We start from the raw sequence: 13699 nt of genomic DNA on the forward strand, positions 1-13699 counted from the left end.
GGTTTTTTTGTTCTTCTTTCTCTAATTGCTTGAGGTGCAAGGTTAGGTTGTTTATTCGAGATGTTTCCTGCTTCTTAAGGTGGGCTTGTATTGCTATAAACTTCCCCCTTAGAACTGCTTTTGCTGCATCCCATAGGTTTTGGGTCGTTGTGTCTCCATTGTCATTTGTTTCTAGGTATTTTTTTATTTCCTCTTTGATTTCTTCAGTGATCACTTCATTATTAAGTAGTGTATTGTTTAGCCTCCATGTGTTTGTATTTTTTACGATCTTTTCCTGTAATTGATATCTAGTCTCATGGCGTTGTGGTCAGAAAAGATACTTGATACAATTTCAGTTTTCTTAAATTTACCAAGGCTTGATTTGTGACCCAAGATATGATCTATCCTGGAGAATGTTCCATGAGCACTTGAGTAAAATGTGTATTCTGTTGTTTTTGGATGGAGTGTCCTATAAATATCAATTAAGTCCATCTTGTTTAATGTATCATTTAAAGCTTGTGTTTCCTTATTTATTTTCATTTTGGATGATCTGTCCATGGGTGAAAGTGGGGTGTTAAAGTCCCCTACTATGAATGTGTTACTGTTGATCTCCCCTTTTATGGTTGTTAGTATTTGCCTTATGTATTGAGGTGCTCCTATGTTGGGTGCATAAATATTTACAATTGTTATATCTTCTTCTTGGATCGATCCCTTGATCATTATGTAGTGTCCTTCTTTGTCCCTTTTAATAGTCCTTATTTTAAAGTCTATTTTGTCTGATATGAGAATTGCTACTCCAGCTTTCTTTTGGTTTCCATTTGCATGGAATATCTTTTTCCATCCCCTTACTTTCAGTCTGTATGTGTCTCTAGTTCTGAAGTGGGTCTCTTGTAGACAGCATATATAAGGGTCTTGTTTTTGTATCCATTCAGCCAATCTGTGTCTTTTGGTGGGAGCATTTAGTCCATTTACATTTAAGGTAATTATTGATACGTATGTTCCTATTTCCATTTTATATATTGTTTTGGGTTCGCTACTATAGGTCATTTCCTTCTCTTGTGTTTCGTGTCTAGAGAAGTTCCTTTAGCATTTGTTGTAAAGCTGGTTTGGTGGTGCTGAACTCTCTCAGCTTTTGCTTGTCTGTAAAGGTTTTAATTTCTCCATCAAATGTGAATGAGATCCTTGCTGGGTAGAGTAGTCTTGGTTTCAGGCTATTCTCCTTCATCACTTTCAGTATGTCCTGCCACTCCCTTCTGGCTTGTAGGGTTTCTGCTGAGAGGTCCGCTGTTAACCTTATGGGGATTCCCTTGTGTGTTATTTGTTGTTTTTCCCTTGCTGCTTTTAATATGCTTTCTTTGTATTTAATTTTTGACAGTTTGATTAATATGTGTCTTGGCGTGTTTCTCCTTGTATTTATCCTGTATGGGACCCTCTGTGCTTCCTGGACTTGATTAACTATTTCCTTTCCCATATTAGGGAAGTTTTCAACTATAATCTCTTCAAATATTTTCTCAGTCCCTTTCTTTCTTTCTTCTTCTTCTGGAACCCCTATAATTCGAATGTTGGTGCGTTTCATGTTGTCCCAGAGGTCTCTGAGACTGTCCTCAGTTCTTTTCATTCTTTTTTCTTTATTCTGCTCTGCAGTAGTTATTTCCACTACTTTATCTTCCAGGTCACTTATCCGTTCTTCTGCCTCAGTTATTCTGCTATTGATCCTATCTAGAGTGATTTTAATTTCATTTATTGCATTGTTCATCGTTGCTTGTTTCATCTTTAGTTCTTGTAGGTCCTTGTTAACTGTTTCTTGCATTTTGTCCATTCTACTTCCAAGATTTCGGATCATCCTTACTATCATTATTCTGAATTCTTTTTCAGGTAGATTGCCTATTTCCTCTTCATTTGTTAGGTCTGGTGGGTTTTTATCTTGCTCCTTCATCTGCTGTGTGTTTTTCTGTCTTCTCATTTTGCTTATCTTACTGTGTTTGGGGTCTCCTTTTTGCAGGCTGCAGGTTCGTAGTTCCCGTTGTTTTTGATGTCTGTCTCCAGTGGCTAAGGTTGTTTCAGTGGGTTGTGTAGGCTTCCTGGTGGAGGGGACTAGTGCCTGTGTTGTGCTGGATGAGGCTGGATCTTGTCTCTCTAGTGGGCAGGTTCACGTCTGGTGGTGTGTTTTGGGGTGTCTGTGGCCTTATTATGATTTTAGGCAGCCTCTCTGCTAATGGGTGGGGTTGTGTTCCTGTTTTGCTAGTTGTTTGGCATAGGTTGTCCAGCACTGTGGCTTGCTGGTCGTTGAGTGAAGCTGGGTGCTGGTGTTAAGATGGAGGTCTCTGGGAGATTTCCGCTGTTTAATATTATGTGGAGCTGGGAGGTCTCTTGTTGACCAGTGACCTGAAGTTGGCTCTCCTACCTCAGAGGCAGAGCCCTGACTCCTGGCTGGAGCACCAAGAGCCTTTCATCCACACGGCTTTTGGGAGGTCTGAGGTCTTCTGCCAGCCTTCAGTAGGAGTTCTGTAGGAGTTGTTCCACGTGTGGATGTATTTCTGGTGTATCCGTGGGGAGGAAGGCGATCTCCGCGTCTTACTCTTCCGCCATCTTCAAGGTCCCCCCCGGAAATTTCTTTCTTGACTTTAAAAGATAAAGCTTGGCAGCTCCAGATATTTACGTGTATGAGAAGCAGAATGCAGGAGGGTAACTTGAAAGTGTGCGGTTTAACAGAAACTGGTCGCTCTTCACGAAGCAGGCAGCCCTCATTCACGCATTCACTCAACACACAGATACTGGGCACCTGCTACACGGGGCCTTTGTTTGAAGCTCTGTCTTTTTAAACTGGAACATCCCTGTTCAGCATGCTCCTTGCTCTGTGCAGTTGTGAGCACTTGAGGCTGCTGCCAAACGACGTAGCTGGTCACCAAAGAAGCTGCCGAACGCTGCTTTTTTCCGCGTGGTGCTTAGTCTAGCTCCACTGGCCCACAGGGTGCCGCTCGCAGAGGCCTCCAATCCGGCGTTTCAGACCAGCGCTCCCCATGAGAAACGCCTGCCCCGACACCTCAGCTCGGCCAGTTTTCATCTTTTGTAACATCTTTGTCTGGTTTTGTTATCATGGTGATGGTGGCCTTATAGAATGAGTTTGGGAGTGTTCCTTCCTCTGCTATACTTTGGAAGAGTTTGAGAAGGATAGGTGTTAGCTCTTCTCTGAATGTTTAATAGAATTCTTCTGTGAAGCCATCTGGTCCTGAGCTTTTGTTTGCTGGAAGATTTTTCAACACAGTTTCAATTGCAGTGCTTGTGATTGGTCTGTTTATGTTTTCTGTATCTTCTTGTTTCAGTCTCAGAAGGTTGTGCTTTTCTAAGAATTTGTCCATCTCTTCCAGGTTGTCCATTTTATTGGCATATAGTTACTTGTAGTAATCTCTCAAGATCCTTCATATTTCTGCAGTGTCAGTTGTTACTGCTCCTTTTTCATTTCTAACTCTGTTGATTTGCATCTTCTCCCTTTTTTTCTTGATGAGTCCAGCTCATGGTTTATCAATTTGTTTATCTTCTCAAAGAACCAGCTGTAAGTTGTATTGATTTTTGCTATGGCTTCCTTCATTTCTTTTTCATTTATTTCTGATCTGATCTTTATGATTTCTTTCCTTCTGTGAACTTTGGGGGCTTTTTGTTCTTCTTTCTCTAATTGCTTTAGGTGTGAGGTTAGGTTATTTATTTGAGATTTTTCTTGTTTCTTGAGGTAGGATTGTATTGCTATAAACTTCCCTCTTAGAACTGCTTTTGCTGCACCCCATCGGTTTTGGGTCATTGTGTTTACTTTGTCATATTTTTCTAGGTATTTTTTGATTTCCTCTTTGATTTCTTCAGTGATCTCTTGCTTATTTAGTGGTGTATTGTTTAGCCTCCATGTGTTTGTATTTTTTACAGATCTTTTCCTGTAATTGATATCTAGTCTTATAGCGTTGTGGTCGGGAAAGGTACTTGACATGATTTCAATTTTCTTAAAGTTACCAAGGCTTGATTTGTGATCCAGGATATGATGTATCCTGAAGAATGTTCCATTAGACTTGAGAAGAATGTGTATTCTTTCATTTTTGGGTGAAATGTCTTATAAATACCCATTAAGTCCATCTTGTCTAATATGTCATTTAAAGCTTGTGTTTCCTTATTTATTTTCATTTTGGATGATCTGTCCATTGGTGAAAATGGGGTGTTAAAGTCCCCTACTATGATTGTGTTACTGTTGATTTCCCTTTTCATGGTTATTAGCATTTGCCTTATATATTGAGGTGCTCCTATGTTGGGTGCATAAATATTTACAATTGTTATATCTTCTTGGATTGATCCCTTGATCAATCCCTATGTAGTGTCCTAATTTGTCTCTTGTGATAGTCTTTATTTTAAAGTCTATTTTGTCTGGTATGAAAATTGCTACTTCAGCTTTCTTTTGATTTACATTTGCATGGAATATCTTTTCCCATGTCTTCACTTTCAGTCTGTATGTGTCCCTATGTCTGAAGTGTGTCTCTTGTAGACAGCATATATGTGGGTCTTGTTTTTGTATCTCTTCAGCCAGTCTATGTCTTATGGTTGGAACATTTAATCCGTTTACATTTAGGGTAATTATTGATTTGTATGTTCCTATTACCATTTTCTTAATTGTTTTCCATTTGTTTTTGTAAGTCTTTCCCTTCTCTTGTGTATCCTGCCTAGAGAAGTTTCTTTAGCATTTGTTGTAAAACTGTTTGGTGGTGCTGAATTCTCTTAACTTTTGCTTGTCTGTAAAGGTTTTAGTTTCTCCATCAAATCTGAATGACATACTTGCTGAGTAGAGTAGGTTGTAGGTTTTTCCCTTTCATCACTTTAAATATGTCCTGCCACTCCCTTCTGGCTTGCAGAGTTTCTGCTGAAAGATCAGCTGTTAACCTTATGGGGATTCCCTTGTATGTTATTTGTTGCTTTTCCCTTGCTGCGTTTAATATTTTTTCTTTGTATTTAATTTTTGATAGTTTGATTAATATGTGTCTTGACATGCTTCTCCTTGGGCTTATCGTGTATGGGACTCTCTGCGCTTCCTGGACTTGATTGACTATTTCCTTTCCCATGTTAGGGCAGTTTTCAACTATAATCTCTTCAAATATTTTCTCAGACCCTTTCTTTTTCTCTTCTTCTTCTGGGACCCCTATAATTCGAATGTTGATGTGTTTAATGTTGTCCCAGAGGTCTCTGACACTGTCCTCAATTCTTTTCATTCTTTTTTCTTTATTCTGCTCTGTGGTAGTTATTTCCACTATTTTATCTTCTAGTTCACTTATCCATTCTTCTGCCTCAATTATTCTGCTATTGATTCCTTCTAGAGTATTTTAATTTCATTTTTTGTGTTGTTCATCATTGTTTGTTTGCTCTTTAGTTCTTCTAGGTCCTTGTTAAATGTTTCTTGTGTTTCCTCTATTCTATTTCCAAGATTTTGGATCATCTTTACTCTCATTCCTCTGAATTCTTTTTCAGGTAGACTGCCTATTTCCTCTTCGTTTGTTTGATCTGGTGGGTTTTTACCTTGCTTCTTCACCTGCTGCATATTTCTCTGTCTTCTCATTTTATTTAACTTACTGTGCTTGGGGTCTCCTTTTTGCAGGCTGCAGTTTCATAGTTCCCATTGTTTTTTGTATATGCTCCCAGTGGGTGAGGTTGGTTCAGTGGCTTGTTTAGGCTTCCTGGTAGAGGGGACTGGTGCCTCTGTTCTGGTGAGTGTGGCTGGATCTTGTCTTTCTGGTGGGCAGGGCCTCATCTGGTTGTTTGTTTTGGGGTGTCTGTGAACTTAGTATGATTTTAGGCAGCCTATCTGCTAATGGGTGGGGTTGTGTTCCTGTCTTATTAGTAGTTTGGCATGGGGCATCCAGCACTGGAGCTTGCTGGCCATTGCATGGAGCTGGGTCTTCACGTTGATGTGGAGATATCTGGGAGAGCTCTCGCTGATTGATAGTATGTTGGGCCAGGAAGTCTCTGGTGGTCCAATGTCCTGAACTCAGCTCTCCCACCTCAGAGGCTCCATCCTGACACCAGGCTGGAGCACTTAGACCCCATCAGCCATGCGGCTCAGAAGAAAAGGGAGAAAAAAAGAAGGAAAAAAGAATAATAATAAATTTTAAAACTTATTAAAATAAAAACAAAAATAATAATAAAAGAAAAAAGAAGAGAGCAACAAAGCCAATAAACAAATCCACCAATGATAACAAGACCTAAAAACTAAACTAAGATAAACATAAAAATCAGAAACAAATCAGTTGCAGACAGCAAACTCCACATCTACAGTTGCTCCCAAAGTCCACCGCCTCAATTTTGGGATGATTCGTTGTCTCTTCACAAATGCAGGGTACATCAATTTGATTGTGGGGATTTAATTGGCTGCTTCTGAGGCTGCACGGAGAAATTTCCCTTTCTCTTCTTTGTTTGCACAGCTCCTGAGGTTCAGCTTTTGTTTCAACCCCTCTTTGCATGTGGGTTGCCCTCAGGCTTCTGTTCCCACACAGACAGAATAGGGTTAAAGCAGCAGCTGATTAGGGGGCTCTTGCTCATTCAGGCTGGGGGCAGGGAGGGGTACGGTAGTTATAATTGGAATGCCAGGTGTGCCTGAGGTCGCAGAGACCTATGTGACATTGCAACAGCCTGAAGTGCACTGTGTGTTCTCCCAGGGAACTTGTCCCTGGTCACGGGACCCTGGCAGTCGCGGGCTGCACAGGCTCCTGGGGTGTGTGTGTGTGTGTGTGTGGATAGTTCCCTTGCTTGCACACAGGATTCTTGGTGGCTGTAGCAGCAGCGTTAGCATTTCATGCCTGTCTCTGGGGCCCAGTCTGATAGCCGCAGCTCGTGCCTGTCTCCGGAGCTCATTTAGGCAGTGCTCTGCCCTCTGTGGGCACACTGGAGAGGAATCCCCTCTCCTCGCGCACCCCAAAACAATGGTCTCTTGCCTCTTAGGCAGTTCCAGACTTTTCCCTGGACTCCTTCCTGGCTAGCTGTGGTGCACTAGCCCCCATCAGGCTGTGTTCATGCAGCCAACCCCAGTCCTCTCCCTGGGATCTGACCTCCGAAGCCCAAGCCTCAGCTCCCAGCCCCCACCACCCCCCGAGCAGGTGAGCAGACAAGCATCTCAGGTTGGTGAGTGCTGGTTGGCACCAATCCTCTGTGTGGGAATCTCTCCACTTTGCCCTCTGCACCCCTGTTCCTGCACTCTCCTCCATGGCTCCAAAGCTTCCCCCCTGCCATCCACCGTCTCTGCCAGTGAAGGGGCTTCCTAGTGTGTGGAAATTTTTCCTCCTTCACAGCTCCCTCCCAGAGGTGCAGGTCCCATCCCTATTCATTTGTCTCTGTTTTTTCTTTTTTGTTTTGCCCTACCCAGGTACATGGGGATTTTTTTGCCTTTTGGGAATCGTGAGGTCTTCTGGTAGTGTTCAGTAGGTGTCTCTAGGAGTTGTTCCACATGTAGAGGTATTTTTGATGTATTTGTGGGGAGGAAGGTGATCTCCATATCTTACTCCTCTGCAATCTTGAAAGTCCCCCCAAAAGACTGTAGACTTCTGATTGATGGACCGCTTGGTGTTTGAGCAGCTAACCTCCCAGAAGTTCTCAGTCTCATTTAGGTCTATTACAAATTTGTTTAAACCTTTTGTCTATAAAGCTAATTTCTTCCCAGAAGGATGTTGCAAATTATGTAGCTCAAAAAGTTCTTTCCCAAACCATGTTTAAAAATAATTTTTCCTTTGGCATAGAGAAAGGTCAGTGTTTGGATCTGGGTGTGAATTTCAGCCAAGGGACTTCCTCAGGTAACTTAACCTCTAAGAGTTTCGATTTGCTTCTCTACTGAAGGAGACTAATAATCTTTATTTCACCTGGGTTGTTGTGGAAATAATAGGAGTCAATTAAAGACATCTAGCACAAAGTCTGGGATCTTGAAAGTGCTCAGTAAATGCTAGTTCTCTTCTTCCTCTGTGGGCCTATGATGCAACTCATTTTCATTTTTTTGTATGCTCTCTCTAAGAATAGCCAAGCATTGTGCTCTCAAAAAATAATTTCGAATTGAATTATTTACTCTAGAAGCAGCTTTGCCATCTTAAATACAAAAGAAGAAAAAGGACAATATAAGCTATTTGCTGTGTCACCAGCAAAAGATGGAAGGTGTTATGACAATTATGACTGAATTTTTATAAAAGTGAAACAATCAAAATATAAATAATTGACAATAGCCCATATTTCGTGCAGAAAAATATACAGTATCTTTATACAATGTAAGCCAAGAACTTTGTCTACAAAGTTCCCTATGTATAACAACAAACAGAATGTTGAAAAAAATGGGTTATTATAATTTATTATACTCTTAAAATGAATTAAGCTTAGACCACTTACAAATTATACCTCAGTTAATTTGTACAACACTGCCATAAAGACAATTTTTCTATTCTTGTTTTTAAGTTGTGAAAACAAAGGCTTATCATTGTTTAGTCATTTGTCGAAGGTCACACAATTAGAAAAGAATATAGGCAACTCTCAAACACAGAACATTTTTACCCCATGCCATGCTCTTTCTCCAGCACCACATTGCCATTCCTAGATGGTCTTTTGAGGATCATTATAACTTGATCAAGAAGATAAATTGTATTTATTATAAAAGTAAGTTAGTAATTTCTTATATTGTTGTCATCATTCATCTATGGTGCTAAGTACAGTTCTAAGTATCCAGTTCTAGGGGGATGCTTATAAAGTGAGCAAATATTTAAGAGGTTTTAAGGCTCTGCACTGGCCAATCAGAATGGATATAGACTTTAGTTCTGGAGCAGTTTCCTGGAGGCCAGCGCTGTTCCAGGGGTTAACTCTACATATACTTCATCCTGGTGAAGGTTTCCTAGGGAAGAAGGGCCAGCCTGTGAGGAGTATGACACCCTTAGAGGGTTCAGTTATGAATCAGTTTTTTCTTTTTTCTGTCATAAATGAACAGCCTATATGGCTATATCTCTGAGTATCAGAGATATATCAGTCCTAAGTATACTTCTTAAGAAAAATACTTTGGATGGGATTACCTAAATTGCAACAGTGACTATTTATGAATGGTGGAATTGTAGGTGACTTCTGTTCTTTACAGTTTAATTCACTCATTCAGCATACATTTATTGAAAGCCTAGTAAATGGCAGGCCCTCCTAGACTCCTGTATTTCCGAAGTGAATAATACAGGAGTTGTTCCAGTTATTTTTGTTGGTGTTACATTTATAATCAGAAAATGTTCAGCAGAGTTAAGTAAAGAAAGTATATCAAATAGTTGAACGGCAAGATGAGGAAAAGTCCTGAGAAAAATCAATCCAGAACTTTAAAAAGATTACATTGTATTTATAAAAAATATATGGCAAAATGCTGACAGCTTATTTTTGCAGACACCTAATTTTTTAGCAAATCAATTGAGAGTATCCATGTTAATGTGAACAAATGCTACTGAATGCGTATTTAATGTACAAATGCCAATACCATACTGACAGGGAGAGTTAGCTTAGAGAGACACATTACATCAAATTTAAGAGTCTGCTCTGGTCAAGACTGTAGTGAGAGTTCTCCTATTTTAATATAGCACAGTGCTATTTATGTGTAGCTTCTTCTTTCTAAATGAAATTGCTTAGGGGGAAAAATATGAAGTCTGATTTCAGAAATTGGTGAAGATTTTCAGTGATTATAGTTCAAATGCTGACTTTCCCATGTTCTTAGAACTCAGATGCTTGTTATCTTATTTCTTACTTAGTGTTTTTAGAGAGAGAGAAGGAGAGGGAAATTGGAAGTAAAGTTAGAGAGAGATTCCATGTCCTTAGACAAAGAGGAAATTTAACAATACAAGTAGGTCTTGACTAGCCGGTTCTACAACTAACCAGTTGAGGCTGTGTCAAGTACAGTTCAGCCCAAATATTCAAAATCTGCTGTTTCACACATATGTATAGGCTCTTTATATTGATTAGTCCACTAATCAATAGTCTACTAGATACTCATGCAAAAAACTCTACTAATTGTATTGCTGTAAGGCGTTAACCAGAAAATCAGTAACTTACCCTAGGCAGGGAAATTTAAAATGTCCCACATTCATGGTCCTTCTATTAATTGTAGATCCTGTTTAGTGAGGTTTCTATTTCTAACTCATGTACGGTGATGTTGCAATACCACGTGGGGAAAGCACATTACGCTTGCAGATGTTGCTGAAAACAAATCTAGGGAATGGGGGATTCTTTAGTAGTTCTTGGGTGTTGTACAAATTGGCTATGGCAGAGAGGTTGCTCTGATATACTCTCATTTCAGATGGGTTTCCTTTTGAGAAAGCTCTAAATTTTTATCTCTTCTGATGAAAACAATACTTGGAATTCTTTTTTGGGCTCCATATTCAGACATACTTAACTTCATTTGTGTTCGGAATTGACCACTTGCCTGTGTTGCCCCTCTCATTAGCCACTCCCCCACCTGGAAGTACAGTGAAGTAGTTTTTAAAACTTTTTAAACAATAATTATTTTTCCAAATAAAATTGAACATGATTGCTCAATATATATATTAAAAAGGGGGATTCTCTCTTTCTTCCAATGTCTTTAGTGAAATTCCACAGAGCATAATTTGAAAACCTCTAGAATAATACAAAAAACACTCCCCCAGGGGTTAGTCACAATCACTGAATTCGATTCAGTAATTCAGTTCAATTTAACAAACTTTTATTGAGCATTTTCAGTGTGCCAAGCACTAAAAACACTAAGGAAAAAAGGGCCTCAAGAAACTTACCTTCAAGTGTGGGGAAAAGCAGGTACAGAAAAAAGTGTAATAAAGTGTTGTGGATGCTTTGGCAGATTTCTGGACAAGGTCAGTGATGTATGTCAGTGACTCTGGGCCTTGCTTTCTGTGAATTTAAAATAACTTGGAGCAAACTACATACAGAATCTTACCTCTCTTACATGCTTGACCCTGTGATTCTGTTACTCTGTGCCATTGACTTTAGATCACAGAGGAAAGCCACTGGAAATGGACATGAGAAATGGAAGTACAAGGGATGGATGCAGCATGTGCATCTTTGAAATTTTTGTAACGATGAGAAAAGTATGTCATTATAGTCAGAGAGGTAGGAGTGAAAAAATAAATACAGTGCGTAGTTGCTAAGGAACAGAATTATGGGGTATCATCTTCAGATTTTCCAAAATACTCTCTACCTCCATTGATGCACATGAAGCCCTGCTTTCCCCTGACAACACAGTTCCTTTTTCCACTGAAGGCCTCTTATCTCCAGCTTCATCTCCAACCCAGTTTCACAAGATCAAGATCATGCTATTGTAACAAAAATATCTGCTTATTTATTCCAATAAAAAGAATCACTCTTGGACTTCCCTGGTGGCGCAGTGGTTAATAATCCGCCTGACAATGCAGGGGACACGGTTTTGAGCCCTGGTCTGGGAAGATCCCACATGCCATGGAGAAGCTAAGCCCATGTGCCACAACTACTGAGCCTTAGCTCTAGAGCCCACGAGCCACAACTACTGAGCCCTTGTGCCACAACTACTGAAGCCCGCGCTCTAGGGCCTGTGCTTCACAACAAGAGAAGCCACCGAAATGAGAAGCACGCGTACTGCAACGAAGAATAACCCCCGCTCGCCACAACTAGAGAAAGCCTGCATGCAGCAACGAAGACCCCATGCAGCAAAAATAAATAAATTAAATAAATAAATTTATTTTAAAAAATCACTCTCCATCAGGAGTGCATGCTGATAGCAGTTGCACAGATAGGGAGAAGAGGGTAAGGGAGAAAACATTCCAGCTGTATAAATTTAATACAAATGTAGTTAATTTTAATTATTTAATAATAGGATGTGAATGCATCAATACAAGAAGAAAGACAATGATGACAGAGTGGGATATGGTCAGGTAAAGAATTGTGATAATAATATTATTATTATTATTTATAGCCACAGTCTTCCTGGAGTTTTGGAAAAGGAGAAGAAGTACACTGACCTATACTTGGGACCTTATTGAATGGGAAGAAGAGGAGGTAAGATGTTAAGAAACCAGGAGATAAGGAAACTGGAATAACATATGGTACAGAAAATCATTCACTGTCCTTAATGTCCAAGCAGGAAGCAGCTAAACACCATTCAATTTTTTTTTTTTTTTGTGGTACGCGGGCCTCTCACCGTTGTGGCCTCTCCCGTTGCGGAGCACAGGCTCCGGACGCGCAGGCTCAACGGCCATGGCCCACGGGCCCAGCCGCTCCGCGGCATGTGGGATCCTCCCGGACCGGGGCACGAACCCGTGTCCCCTGCATCGGCAGGCGGACTCTCAACCACTGCGCCACCAGGGAAGCCCCACCATTCAATTTTTACTTGACTTTTTTTTACTAACAAGATTCTTATTTTATGAAGACAGTAAAGATCAATGATGAAATGTGTAATTTTTTCAAAGCACTTCTATGATGTTTCCTTAAATTGCATTAGTGGAAAACTGTGCTAATTAAAATATAGTGTAGGGTTAAATAAACCCTAAAATAACTTTCATCTAATTTTTTACAATTTGCTTCTTTGCCAAGACTTGATATAAAAATAGGTCAAATTCCAGAAATTTATTAAATATTGGATTTTTTAAAAATTTGTGGCAGATATTTAGTTAACTTTAGTTTTTCTCATAGGAAACACTTCGTCCCCAGTTTGAAGCAAAGTATTACAAGATGGAGAGAGTGAATCCCATCAGCGGAAAACCTGAGCCTCATCAGCCTTCCTCAGACAAAGTCACTCGGCTTCTTGTTTCTATCTCAGGAATATTCTTCATGGTAAAGTATAATCATAAATCTCAGAATGTGGGATTCCAGGTTTAGAAAGACGTTCTAGGATACCAACTCATTTTTTGACCCCGAGGCTGTAAGAAACTATCCTGTTCAGTACCTTGGTAGTACATACATACTATTAAACAAAATAAAAATCACAGCAGGTCACAGAATAATTACAAAAGGAGTTTGTGCATATCCCTAAATAAAACACTCTTTGGGAGAAACAAAGATCATCTAAGATAAAATGGAAATTACATGATCATCCTAAAATTAGATATTTTGTTTTAAAACCAAGCATTCATGTGAAAGTGGAGATTTGAACAGCATATCCCACTGAAACAACTGAATCTTATACCATTTATTTGGACTCTAATGAAAGTTAGTTCCATAAAGGAAATTTTAAATTTACATATGCTTTCTTGGAAAAGTACATTTCTTTAGCTTTTGGGGTCAGTGTATTGGATCCATGGTGTTGCTTTTGTTTTGTTAACAATGCACAGTGTGGATGTCTCCTCTGGTCTCCCATATTGTAGATTTCTCTGGTGATCACTGCAGTGTTTGCAGTCGTGGTGTATCGCCTGATTGTCATGGAACAGTTTGCATCATTCAAGTGGAATTTCATCAAACAACACTGGCAGTTTGCAACTTCTGCTGCTGCAGTCTGTATCAATTTTGTGATCATTATGGCACTGAATCTTGTAAGTGTTTACAAATTTTTCAATAGGTGTACAAGCGGTGGGTAAAGGAGAGGACTGTGTTTCCTTTATACTTGGATTGGACTTACAGGCAGCCAAAATAAGACCTAGTATCATTTCTGGCAAAGACAATTTGGCTCAACAGAAAATATTTCATTTATGTGGTTTACATGATGGAATTTAAAAAAATTAAAATCGACAGTCGTATCGCCTTCCTT

General features: G+C 39.7%; 1 protein-coding gene across 1 annotated transcript in view; it reads left to right on the forward strand.

Annotated features, from left to right (window-relative positions):
* The window catches only part of ANO3 (anoctamin 3), a 440374-nt gene that overhangs the window by 389678 nt on the left and 36997 nt on the right, over window positions 1–13699 (forward strand). The window contains 3 exon segments of the mRNA XM_032640382.1: window positions 11933–12015; window positions 12649–12789; window positions 13320–13484. Coding sequence (XP_032496273.1) covers window positions 11933–12015; window positions 12649–12789; window positions 13320–13484 — 389 coding nt within the window.

Source organism: Phocoena sinus, chromosome 8 (genome assembly GCF_008692025.1).
Source record: "Phocoena sinus isolate mPhoSin1 chromosome 8, mPhoSin1.pri, whole genome shotgun sequence".
NCBI lineage: Eukaryota > Metazoa > Chordata > Mammalia > Artiodactyla > Phocoenidae > Phocoena > Phocoena sinus.